Source organism: Diadema setosum, chromosome 4 (genome assembly GCF_964275005.1).
Source record: "Diadema setosum chromosome 4, eeDiaSeto1, whole genome shotgun sequence".
NCBI classification, from domain to species: Eukaryota; Metazoa; Echinodermata; class Echinoidea; order Diadematoida; family Diadematidae; genus Diadema; species Diadema setosum.
In genome coordinates this window covers 30,646,363-30,659,258 of record NC_092688.1, presented here as the reverse complement: position 1 = coordinate 30,659,258, position 12,896 = coordinate 30,646,363, and the positions used below count along the sequence as shown (strand labels likewise).

At 37.0% G+C, this 12,896-nt stretch overlaps 1 protein-coding gene across 1 annotated transcript in view; it reads right to left on the bottom strand.

Moving 5' to 3' along the window:
- Nucleotides 1-2,381: 2,381 nt before the first annotated feature.
- Nucleotides 2,382-12,896, bottom strand: part of LOC140228009 (uncharacterized) — a 102,601-nt gene continuing 92,086 nt past the window's right edge. Inside the window, exons 8-14 of the mRNA XM_072308405.1 lie at nucleotides 11,098-11,235; nucleotides 10,411-10,548; nucleotides 9,372-9,509; nucleotides 7,913-8,079; nucleotides 7,181-7,400; nucleotides 4,299-4,496; nucleotides 2,382-2,795 (exon numbers count right to left, since the gene is read on the bottom strand). Coding sequence (XP_072164506.1) covers nucleotides 2,703-2,795; nucleotides 4,299-4,496; nucleotides 7,181-7,400; nucleotides 7,913-8,079; nucleotides 9,372-9,509; nucleotides 10,411-10,548; nucleotides 11,098-11,235 — 1,092 coding nt within the window. The 3' untranslated portion in view covers nucleotides 2,382-2,702. The remainder of the gene's footprint in view (nucleotides 2,796-4,298; nucleotides 4,497-7,180; nucleotides 7,401-7,912; nucleotides 8,080-9,371; nucleotides 9,510-10,410; nucleotides 10,549-11,097; nucleotides 11,236-12,896) is intronic.

Sequence of the window (12,896 nt, the reverse complement as noted above, 5' to 3'; positions counted from 1 at the left end):
TAAATAAATAAATAAATAAAAAAATACAAATGGACTTTCTGTAATAAGAAGCTTAAAAGTAGTGAATCAATCAAAATGCAATTTCAGGGTACAAAACCATAACATATTACCTAACATCCACGCCCCAGTTTGCATCAGTGGTCACAGAGAAATGGTGATCTTTACAAAGCACATGTCTCTTCCCTCCAACTTTTGTAAGGAACCATATGATTGTGTTCACACCTTACAAATACCAGGTTATTCATTGTGACAAAAATTTCTTTTGAAAAAGTGACTGTATGTTTCTTATTAAATATAAATTAATAATGCCTCGAGCACCACTTCGTGACTACGGCATAAAAATGGACAACACCGAATAGGATGCAGATTTCCAAATTTTGCAAACACTAGTAACACATGAAAATGAATAAAGAAAGATATGGAATTATTGACTCATTGAAGACTGGTTCAAGATCTTCCTCTTTTTTTGGCTTTCTGTTTTCTGCTTTCATCTTCTTTTTTCTTTCTTTTTTTCCCATCAAGATGACCATGACAGCAACATTTACATACAACGTATTTACAAATTTGCATACTCACATATTGATGTAATGTTCATATGCACAACATCTGAATTAATTTGTTGGTTGCCCTGTCAGTTGTGAGCAAATTATTTTATTTCATATGGATACCAAGGGTATCCAAGTGCTAAACTTGGAAGAAATGGACCCAAGAAATGCATTACAAAGATCCATATTTCTCCATGACCAGTGAACCGAATTGAATGGGGTTTTCTGCGAGATGCATGTAACAAAATATAGTTTCATACTCTGAAAAAGCATTTAGAATGTTTAATTATTTTGAAAGTTATTGAATGCGGAAAGTCTGATTGCCTCTCTTTTTTTTTTGGGGGGGGGGGCATACTGTATAGCACAAAGCTGCACTTTCTTCATTTTATACATCAAAGATACACATAGTGATACAAGTTTCAATTTAAAATTGCAAGTAGCAAATAAACACCTTTTTTACATTGTACTTTAAAGACACGCATAGTCACCACATCAGAATGTTTGTCTGATGGAATGATACTCTTCTCTTCAGTACTCTTCAAAAAAGAAAATCAAGGGATTCTAATGTAAAGCTGTGATAGCCTAGAATTATTTTCAAATGCAAAGTAAATATGTCTCATATAGGTACATAACAATTGTATGACAGAATATGTCACGAATGTGATGACTGGAATTATTGAATAAAATCCAACTACTTAGACGAGATGGAACAAAACTTTTTCAATCAAAACTTTGTGTACATTTCTGCGGTACTGTCTGTCCAAATCTTCACTTTCAATATCAATGACATATAAGTTTGATGTACTGTCCAATTCAAAGGAGCTATTTTCATGGACTCACATGGTAATTCACTGTGCTTTTCTGTGTTCATTTTAAGACCAAGGGTGTACTATCACTTCGGCATCATGCCTACTCTCTACACAGCCATGTATCTGAGCAAATGTGCAGTATCTGATTTCTGCTAAGTGGGTTATTATTCTTGGTGACATTGGTTTGATCCCTTATTTGTTTGTTCATGTGTTGCCAACATTCTGAAAAATGTTCAGAATAGATTTGGATCGCATGTCATTTTCAGGAAAAGTCAGAATAATCATATTTCAAGATTTTGAAACTCTTCTACGATGTTGCTAACATACTTTTCCAGGATGCCTGGTCAATTATTTCAAGACAACCTCATGACAACTTCTACAACACCACAAAATTTGATCCAGATATCTGCAATGCTTTTTGGATACTGATGTAATTGAGAGGATTGATAAAACAAAACAAAACAAATTTCTCCAACTAATGTAAAACCTTTTTGGGGGAAATGGGCTGCCTAGGCAGAGGTATGTACTCTCTGAGCAAATTTCTGATAAGACCTGTCCATACTCCTGAATATATGTATACATGTATGTACATGCTATAATGACTGTGCATTCTTACATGGCTGCATCTTACTTTTTATTTGTGCCAAATAAAGTGCATAATTTTATACATATCTATATATCCAATACATAATAAGCAAGTACACCAATACAGAAGTACACATGCATCCCACAAGTTAATCTGGCACAGATAAAAGAACACTTGTAAGATATAACAATTTATAAACTATGCGAGTAATGAAAAAAAATTTTTATCTAATCATCAATGCACCCATCAACCCGATATAATTTACTACAATATAATCATATTGTCTTTGCTTCAATAAATCAATGATGGAATTGGGCTAATGCCAATGTTCATGTACGAAACTACTGTCCCTTGTCACATTTAATGTCAACCCCCAAACAAAAACATTATATCATTTTAAATTCTCTTGGTGTAAATGCTTTAAATGTATCAAAAGTGTAACTAGTATTTTCCTACAAGCTGTCAATTAACAAGACAAGGAGGTATATGGGTATGAAAAGACATTCGATACATAACAATTGAATGGTTAAAAGTACTTCTGGTTGAAAATTACCTCTGAATTACCTCTTTTTACTCTGTTCTTCAATTTTTTCACTGATTTCTGATATGATTGAATATTAACAGAGCCAACTGAAGAGCAACCTCATAGTTCAAGATAGAATGCTACTTTTCTCTTTTTACATTTTTCTTTATACATTTCTTTTTAAAAATCTTGCTTATGCTATGGATTGAATATAGAAGAAGCAACTGAATGGAGAACTTTCATCTTTCACCCTCGACATGATTTTCTGTAACTCCATTGACGCCATTTACAGGACCAGCCTCACCATGAACATCTGCCGAATCAGGAACATTCTACATATGCAAGATAAAATTAATGATAAAAAACTTCATGTTCAATTAATTCTACGCATTCTTTTGTCATTTCCTATGTCAACCTTGTGTGCACAAAGGACATCACTAAGTAGCATCCTAAAAACTCAGTAATACGGGCATACCACACAATGGGAAGCTGGCCTGACTTGGACATATTACGAAATCCCCTTTAGGCCCTGTCACACCTTTCTGGGCAAGCCTTGCATGTGACTTGCGAAGAACAATTTTTGCTACCCGGAGGTGATTGTAGATGACCCGCACATTCCAGTACCTAGCACGTACAATGTATCTCACCCGTAGTTACCTGGAGTTGCGCACCTCTGGGCAACTACGGGCGAGATTCGCGCTAGGTACTGTCAGGTGCTGGCCAACTACTGGGAGGTCCGGGTAGCAAAAATTTTTCCCTGCAAGTCAACCTGCATGCTTCCCCATATCGCGCAAAAGCAGACAAGGCCTTGAGCATGCTCAAAACTCGTTCTGGAGGAGTAGGAGGCCCTTAGCGGCAGCACCTCGCAGGCAACTCCCATGCAGGTACTTCGCAGTCCCCATATGTTGCTCCTAACAGAAAATGGATCAGACTCGAAGCTCTCACGCAGATCATAAGAAAGTAGCAGGTAAGTAGCACGCATCTAGCAGTAAGACGCAAGTACGAAACTCGCCAACATCCTTGTCCGCCTGCAGAAAATTCTCCTGCATGCTGGAAAACCTGTACTCGCAACAGGCATGCATAGCTTATCTGGAAAGGTGTGACAGGGCCTTTAATAACGAATCATGTACAGCTTAATATGCAGCACACACACATGCCAAGAAATCTCGCCTGGAGTTGACCATTACAAGTGAGTGTATACTTTTGTGCACATATTTGCTGATGGGCAATTCTATTCAAGCTGGTCTTAACTAGTCATGGTTTTCAAATGTACCCTGGTGGGCAGTGAAAGAAGATCGATTCAAGAGCATGAACCTTGCAACTGATTGACAAAAAGAAAAGTCGAAAGAAGAATTTCACCAATTTAAACAGCGTGAACCTTTTAAAAGTGCAGTGCCATCCCACACTGAAAATGATGTTAGTCAAAAGACTAAAATCAAACAAACAATGATAGAAGTCTCATTAGAATTGGACAGAAGCCAAAAAGCTGTGGATATACAGAGTTTAACAGATTTAATACAACATATATTGACCACAACCAGACAGGCAAATTAGATGAGGCAATGATATCACCATCTTGCAATGTTAGCATGGATTTCTTCACAAAACTTTCATGAATTACCTTTCCCTCTAAAGTCCCCATTGCTAATTTCGTGGCAATACTATGACAATTTGGAGAGAAGAATAAAGAATATTCTCATCAAATTAGTTTCACATTTACAAGTTTAAGTATATTTTTGTGGGCAGGTCTTTGCTCCCTACTGATTCTCAAATTCCCACAAACTTTCTATATACACAATCCGCCACGTTACCAATAGATTCTTCAATTAACTCACAGTTTTCTCTCTCTGTCTCCTTTCTCTCTCCAGCTCAAAGGCAGACATGGTGAAGGCGCCGAGACCACGATGGGTGATGAGAGGATTAGCCCTGGGCTGGATCAGGCGTGCCAGACCCACCGGTTTCTCCAGCTCCCGTCTCCGGCTCTCCTGCTTCCGCTTTGCTTCTTCCGCCAGTGAGAGCTTCTCAGCGGCAGCCTGTCCAAGTGTGGAAGAAAAACAGATGGGTATGCACCATAAATTACCACAAGACATTTTAAGGGGGAGGGGGTGAGAGGGGGTCCCTCCTTACGATCCTGGTGGGATCATGTTATGACAGTATTCTGATTTTGAATCCAGTTTTGCTGAATACCCTACCATTCTGCTTGCTAGATTTGGATCTATTTATTACCTCCAACTTGGATATGGGGAGAAACCACACTTAAAATCCCCATTCTGTTCAAGGCAAAACAGAAAGAGCCAGTGGATTTTGGTGGGCCTTTCCCTTCTTGGTCCTCCTTATCCCAAGTGACATTCTTACAAGTTGAAATTTCTGTTATTTACTTTAATGGCTTAGGAACATCCAATCTTTCTTTTTTTGTAAAAAAAAAAACAAACCAAAAATCTTTTTACAGAGTGAATCTCCTCTTTAACTACACACATGTAGTACACATGATGTATGTTTTGCATGGTTTTTCCCCAAGGCTGTCATATTTTCAAGCTATTTGCTTATTTGACAACAGCCTTCTGCGTTCAAATCCCACAATACATGTACCAAATTCAGTCAGATCATTTATTTCACTATCTGAGTAGCTCCCAGTCGACATGTTTTCTTTTTCTTTTCTTCAATGTTGTCCATTGTACACATAATCATTGCAAACAACAATTTCATTCACTAGTATTTTCCATATCTAAATGATACAAAATTATTGCAAAGGAGAAGTAAGGATTTGTACAAAAAGGTGAAATGCCATAAAGCAAATACAAAAACATAACAAACAAAATACATAGCAAGAGTATAACACATATGTATACACCTGTACCAACAAGCACATATGAATACACTTGATATACAAATCATTTGAGCTTCGTGTAATCACCATGAGTTGAAATAGCATTAGCTAGTAAGGAACATGGGGGGAACTTCAAAGAAAAGCACAGCTTGTTCAATTAACAATTTCCCTTAGTGAAAAAAAAAAGTATTTGCATTCATGCGCATATATCTAAATAAAAGTATGGTCATTCCGATTCAGAAGATATAAGAGGAAGAGGTACAAGTAAAGCAATGGGACCAGATGACACACACACTCACGTTCAAACAAACACTGACACAGACATAGAAACATCCATGAAAACCTGAGCAAGTAAACAACACAGGAAAATATGGTCATGAGATGAGAAGGCTGACGTGCATTCAGCATGTCAGTACAGCTGGCCTATTAATACATGAGAAATGAAGACATTCATTTAATTGAAGAATACTTCGGAAAATTAACATCCTCTCATAAAAAATGAAACTTATCAAAATTACTGTGCACGCTTCTGATGAAGAAAACACAGCTCGTCTTTCCTTTACAAATCAGTGTGAGATTTTAATGTCCTCTGAGTGAAGATTTAAACCAATCAGCAAAATCATTGACGTCAAAATCAAATTTCATTTCTGGAATATTGTCCTTCATCTCTTTCACAACTGATTCGTTGTACAAACAGAATTCAAGATCAGTCATGTATGCTTCAGGATTGTAAACAACATGTAGAGAATCATTGTCATCCATTGCGGTGAATGGGAAACTACAAAAATCATTCATTTTGTAAATAAATTGTTACAACTTTTATTCAAAATCCAAAACATCAAACATTACTGTTACTGGCAAAAAAGCTGCCAACACCCTGACAGCCACGTCAACATTAATTGACCCATGACAAAACAAGACCACCACGGAAAATATTAAACAGAATAATGATACAGTAGGAACGGAGAGAGGGATAAGCACTTCACATACATTCACATACTATACCTACATAACAGGGGCAGTGAGTATACAGACAAACATAGGGCAGGAGATTACATGAATGAAAGGGCATTGAACTAAGAGATTGGTGTGGAAAAACATCTGGATTCCTGTTGTTTTTATTATTTTGTTACCAGTCAAAGGAGCTGGAGAATAAAGTTTGTATGGGGAGAGAAGAGTGGAGGAAGAGGAGGTTAATAGGGACATTAAGGGAAAGAGCTGATTTGAATACTGTATATGCCAAATATTTCGCAAGGTTTTTACTTCGTGAATTTTGCGAGTCAGGTGTTATTTGCGAAATTAAAGACATGCAAAAATAGTGACCCTGATCCCAACGTGAATGTGACTTATGCATAACATTTCTCTGTTCAGTCCAGGACTCCCCGATCGCGAATTTAACCACTCGCGAAATCGCCAGGGAGTCTCAATTTGTAAAACTTTGGCTCGCTAAATATATGGCGTATACAGTACATGTTAAATTGATACTAGTATAATTTCCTTCCTAGCTAGGTACTGAATGCAAAATTTCTATACATATATAAAGTTAGTTAACTTTTATGTATCCTTGGAAGACAAAGCTAATCTGCATGATTTTTGCATTACAATGTTGTATATTTATGTGTACTACTTTCATTGTAGAAACCTTGCCTGTACATATTTGGAATAAATAACAATACTGAAAATCACCACAAAATAGTGGTATTAATGATAAGATAGTAATGATGATAATAATGACAATAACAACAATAAAATGGCACTATCAGTCTGGTGAGTTTGAAAATATCTATGCTGATTTCAATTCTTGCAATTCTTGCTCAAAATATAGAATAAATACAAACCATAGACCACTAATTCAGATGAATCAGGTTTGAATAATCTGTGTCTACCAACCCTGAGTTTGATGTCAGCAGCCTTGCGCTCTTCCTCCAACTCCCTGAGTCTCTCCCTCTCCTGCTCCAGCTGCTGGGCCTGGTCCAGGCGCTGCTGGACCAGCTCCTCACTCCAGAGCTCCAGGTGCTCTCGTTTCTCCTGCTCCTGCTTCAGCATGGCCTCCTGTTCCTCCTTCAGTCTCTCTAGTTCCTCCCGCTTCTCAATCTCCTCGCAGAGGATCCTGGGATGGTAGAAGACGCACTTGACGTTAAGTATGAAGTTACCTACATGTAGCACTGTACCAGGGACTATGACTCCCAAACTTAGTGTCTCCTAAATCAAAATGATGAATTGGCAACTCAATAAAACACATCTTCTGCTCCATGATAATTCATAGTCACCTTTAATATTTCAATATGAATTATCAGTCTGAGATCATCAGCAATTTATCATGTCCACATGCAGTTTGTAGTTGACTATCATGTAGCAATTAGAACTTCTTTCCTTGGGGGGAAAAAGAGAAAAGGTTATGAATTACTATCACACACAACATTAAACAGAGTGTTCTATGACTATTTGTATCCACTCGTTTTTGAAATTCCTTTGAAGTAAGTGGTATCTAATATCTAAAGATTTAGCCCATCACTTTGTGGGACAGAGCATGGTGTTCTGTGGTCTGATGACTAACCAGGAACCACCCACCCCCATATGGTGGTAATGACAGACAAGCTACGAAAGAAAAGCCAGTCATACTTGGACTGCAAGGCGCGGACTATTTCCTCATCCTTCTTGGCTTGCTTCTCCTCCTCCAGGGCAAGTTTGAGACTGTTCAGGGACTCCTCCAGTTCCGCCAGCCTCTTTTGCTCCTCCACCTTCAATCTTTCTTCTATTTCAGCTCTTTTTGTCACATCCTGGTAGGCCTGGTTAAGCAATAAATGTCATCACAAGTTACTCATTGCTATATTCTTATAGAATGATTCAAAATCTCACACACATACACACACAAATGCACAATACTGGAAATATATTACCATCATTCTCCTGTGTTTCAAATTTTATTCCTAATGTCAAGTTTCCATGTAAAAGTTGTAGTAACAAAAACAGAGTGTCGCTTTAGCTAGTCAATATTAGTCAAAACGTCAGTCAATAGAAAGTGATATTTTCCATCATTTGAACATCATATGGAGCTTTATAAGACAGTGATCAAGACAAAAATTTGGGCAAAGTTTGCTTATTTCAAGGTAGGCAGATATTGACCAAATGAGACAATGAAATACAATAATCACTTCTGTGCCATTCTATTATTTCCTCTATCTTTTTTCCCACGTATGTTCAACAAACTAGGATTTAGGTCAGGAAGAAGACAACTTTTGAACACTTTCTTTCATGTGACATTAATGCTGATGTCCTTAAAATATTCCTCAATTGAAGCAGTAGGCCTATATACTTTTACTTAAATTCCTGCACTCTTTTAAAGGCATAAAGCCAGAGAAAATTACAAGCTTTCGATAATCAAAAACCATGAGACATTAAATCAAATGGTATAGTAATTTAATGCATGTCCACAATGAATGAACTAGACAGCAATAGATTACAGGGGTTGGCACAAACAACAATCTTTTTTCTTTCTTTTTTTTTTTTAATACATGGCACGACTTCTGTGGTTGATCCGTTTCCTGAATATTACAAGTCACTTGGGGCCAACCATGGGAGGTTTTTCCAATTTCTAGCAAGTGTCGAATGGACCATTTTCAACAGGATTACATCCTGCTTATCACAAAATGCAAACAGGAATATTTTGCATATACCAGTTGGGAGTCTCACACATACAGGACCTCAACATTCCAAAGCATTGGAGTGCTGTCTCACATGAAAAATCAACAGCATGTGTATTTCACCTGGACTTCATTCCTAAGCTGGTCTCACTGGGCCTCAGATTAAAGACAAACTTGTTTGTAACGCCGACATATTTAAAAGAGAAGTAGCCTACTGCTAAAGTAGACATTTTTGCAATGTGGAAACTTTCATGCATTTTGCAGAACAGGAAACTAGCTTGAAAGTACAAGCACATGAAATTTTGCTGGTTACATGTAAAACCTACTTCATATTTTGATTCCTCAAATTTAGAACACACAAACTTTACCTCCTTAGGCCAAATGCAAAAAAAGAAAAAATACTCTTGCACAAATTTTCACTTTAACAGCACCCTTACCCTCTTGAGCTCTTCCAGCTCCTTGGCCTGTCTCTCCTTCTCTTCTTCCTCCAACCTCCTCCTCTCTTCCTCCTCCCGTGTCCTGGCTGCCAGCTTCTCAGCCTCCTCCAGGGCACGCCGTTCTGCATCCTCTCTTGCCTGTGTGGACATCCAAGATAACAGGTTACTCTTATTGGTAACAGTTCGCACCAGGTCTGTCTTTTACATTTAAAGTCATACTTTTGAGTTGCAGCTCTCATCAGCAAAAGTCAACTGGAATTGGACTGATTGAATTGGGTTGACTGAAAGAAAACAATATGTTTATTTTGTAATGTGTATGTAGATGCTTTAACACATCACTTGAGTGAGTGCCAATATGTTGATATATCATGGACTGAAGAGAAGGAATTAATACTTACGTGGGTTTATATTAAATTGAAAACAGATAATATAAATTTGGTTCTACTAATATTTTAACAATTTGGCATTGAATTGTACTGCTATGCTTGTAAGGCAGGAAATTCATGACTGGAAATACAGAAAAACACTACCTAGTTTTTATCTATGTAAAGATAGCATATTAGGGAATATCATATCAACAAACAATTTATTGCAAGAAATAATCATAAACTGCAAGTGTCTGAGAGAAAAAAAAAAGTGTCTGATAGGACACCTGTTTTTTGATATTGAATGTTCTAAATGTTCTGAGTTATGACAGTTCATCACCTGTTTTTCAAAGTACTTTGCTAGAAATATTATGATGTGTAATGTTTGATATAGAACAATAAATATATCAGTGTAAAAAAATAATTGAAAAAAAAAACTATGACAGGAGTGAAATATTTAACAGAATAGTAATTCACGACATTTTAACCTTTGGATTTTTTAAACAGGTCCTAAGCATTCTTTGTTTGTTTTTTTTATTTCTGTTTTTGTTTGTTTGTTTGGGGTGAAATTTACATTCAGTTTTTCATTCATTTTTAGTTGCAGGATTTCTACAGGAATTGAACATTCATGACCAATGTCCCAAAAAAAAGAAAAGAAAAAAAAAAGAACTCACAGCTCTAAGGGCATCAATTTCTTGCTGGGTCTTTTCTTTCTCCTCCAGATCTCTCCTGCGATTCTCCTCCTCCTCCTTCTCCTTGGCAATTCTCCTTGCAAGCTCCTCTTCTGCTTTCCTTGTTGCCTCATCCCTGGCCTGAAGAGATGATAACACAGTCGGCACGACTACATTAATGACAAGCCCTAACACCATGCATTATTGGACTTACCGTAAACTTTGTAACATCGGTCACTAATGCCTTTAATAGCATGAATGCAAAGACATACAAATATATCAACAGGCATTATGACAGCATTAACTTCTCATACTGTATGCAATAAGACTGAAAATGAATATCACTCTTACACTCCAGATGATGACTTCAATAGAAATTTTAAATTCTGCAATAAAGGTGACATATAACACAGATCAATGACTTCATGAGATGTAATCATAGAATTATACTCACTGTCAGATTGGATTGCAGTACTAATGACATATGGGCCTCTTTCTTGAAGTGAAGTTTGGGACATTAAGAACTTCACTCATCGTCCTTTCTTTCTTTACAGTATCATTTCCTCAAATACCAGCCTGTCTACAAATAATTTTCAAATTGCATGTTCCCCTTTCACAAGGCAAGGCAAGGGCAGACTGAGAAAAGGGAGAGAGCCGTAATATCCGCCTCTACAACTTGCGTTGACTCACAGCTTTCAATCGGTCCATCTCCTCCTGTGTCTTTGCCTTCTCTTCCAGTTCTTTTCTCCTGTTTTCCTCCTCCTCCTTCTCCTGAGCCAATCTCCTGGCTAGCTCTTCTTCGGCAGCTCTCGCTGCTGCATCTCTAGCCTGGAAAATATCAATGGATGGATGAAAAGGCAATGTACCCAGGAAGATGATAACCTGATAAAGTCACAGACATGATAGCAGAAACAAAGACAAAATAAGGTGATCTGGCAGTAAATTAAGCAAATCTAAAGCAAAAGGATGCTATCTTCACTATCTCCTCTCCAAATTTGCAAGCCAATAATTTTTTTAACCCTTTTTTCTTCAAATAGAGAATACTAGGTTCTTTGACTGATTTTTTTTTTTTTTTTGCATCTATCTCATAACCTTATTTCTATCTGATGTAGTTCTTTTGTTTTTCTTGATAAAATGGGACAAAAAAAAATAAGTGGAATGCTTAAAGTTGAGGTATCTAGACTTACCAAAGTCAGAAAACTGATGCTTGCTGACTTTGTAAGCTTCAGTGGTCATGGTTAATAAATGAAGTAATAAAGGTAATTTGTAGCTTTCATACCAATATTTTGAATAGGTGAAGTACTGTATACGCTGAATATTTCGTGAGGTTTTTACTTTCGCGAATTTTGCAAGTCAGGTGCTATTCGTAAAATTAAAGACAAGCGAAAATATGGACTCTGATCACGCTATGAATGTGATGTACGCATATATACATTTCTCCGTTCGGTACAGGGCTTCACAATCACAAATCTAACCACTCGTGAAATCGTCGGGAAGTTTCCGATTCGTGAAAATTTAGACTCCCTAAATATATGGCGTATACAGTATACAAAATTTGAATGGGCAAATAAAAATCAGGCCCTGGAAAATGCTTGAAATAACCTTATGAATTTCTGTAGAACACCACCTACCTAAATTAATTGTAACACATTAAAAAAATAAAAGTATTTATTTTCTTCCTTCTTAGCAATGGATTCATTTGTGGAGTTGGGAAAACTGTAAAAGTCTGTTGAACTGAAATCTTTATCTATACAATCCACTCACTGTTACAAACTACACCTGAATGCTCAGTGGCAGTCACGTGATCTTTAAGCAAAGACTAAGGAATGAATGGATTCAGGAATTATCTTTAAGTGTGATCCAGTCTGTCTTTCACAATATTCCTATCCAGGCAGCCTCATGTCCATCATTTCTAATCAAGCAGAACAGGGACTGCAATAAAAGCTTGGACGGCATGCTTATAAATGAATATTTTATGAAATTTTTCAGTCTCAACCAGACTGTGAATCTTTTTACGCTCTAATAGAAGTTTTGCATGCCATGCTAAACGAGTTACATTCTATGTTTCTTTTCACTTCTTCTTTAAAGTTTAAATGTGACTGTGCATCACAAAACGAACAAAAAGTCGCACCCCTTGATTTTACGTGAAGATAAAAAAAAAAGGTGAAACAGGTCAACCTAGTCAATACTGGGTTTTTCATATTTTCTGAAAGAGCTACCCTTCTTCTACATTATTCTTAAGTTGGAGGTCAAAGAATGGGAAAGTGCATTTTCAGCAGTTTTTCTACGACCTTTTTTTTTTTTTTTTTGTAGTAAGATCAGGTATGTCTTAGAGGCCCCTTTTCATTTCATGCTAACCCTTTGCACACTCTTCACTTTCAAGTCTAGTACCTTTTGAAGGGATAATGTTACTGCTTTGAAAGTTGACATTAAAGGGAAGATAAACCCCAAGAGCAATGTGGATTGAGTGAAAGCAGCAACATTAGTAG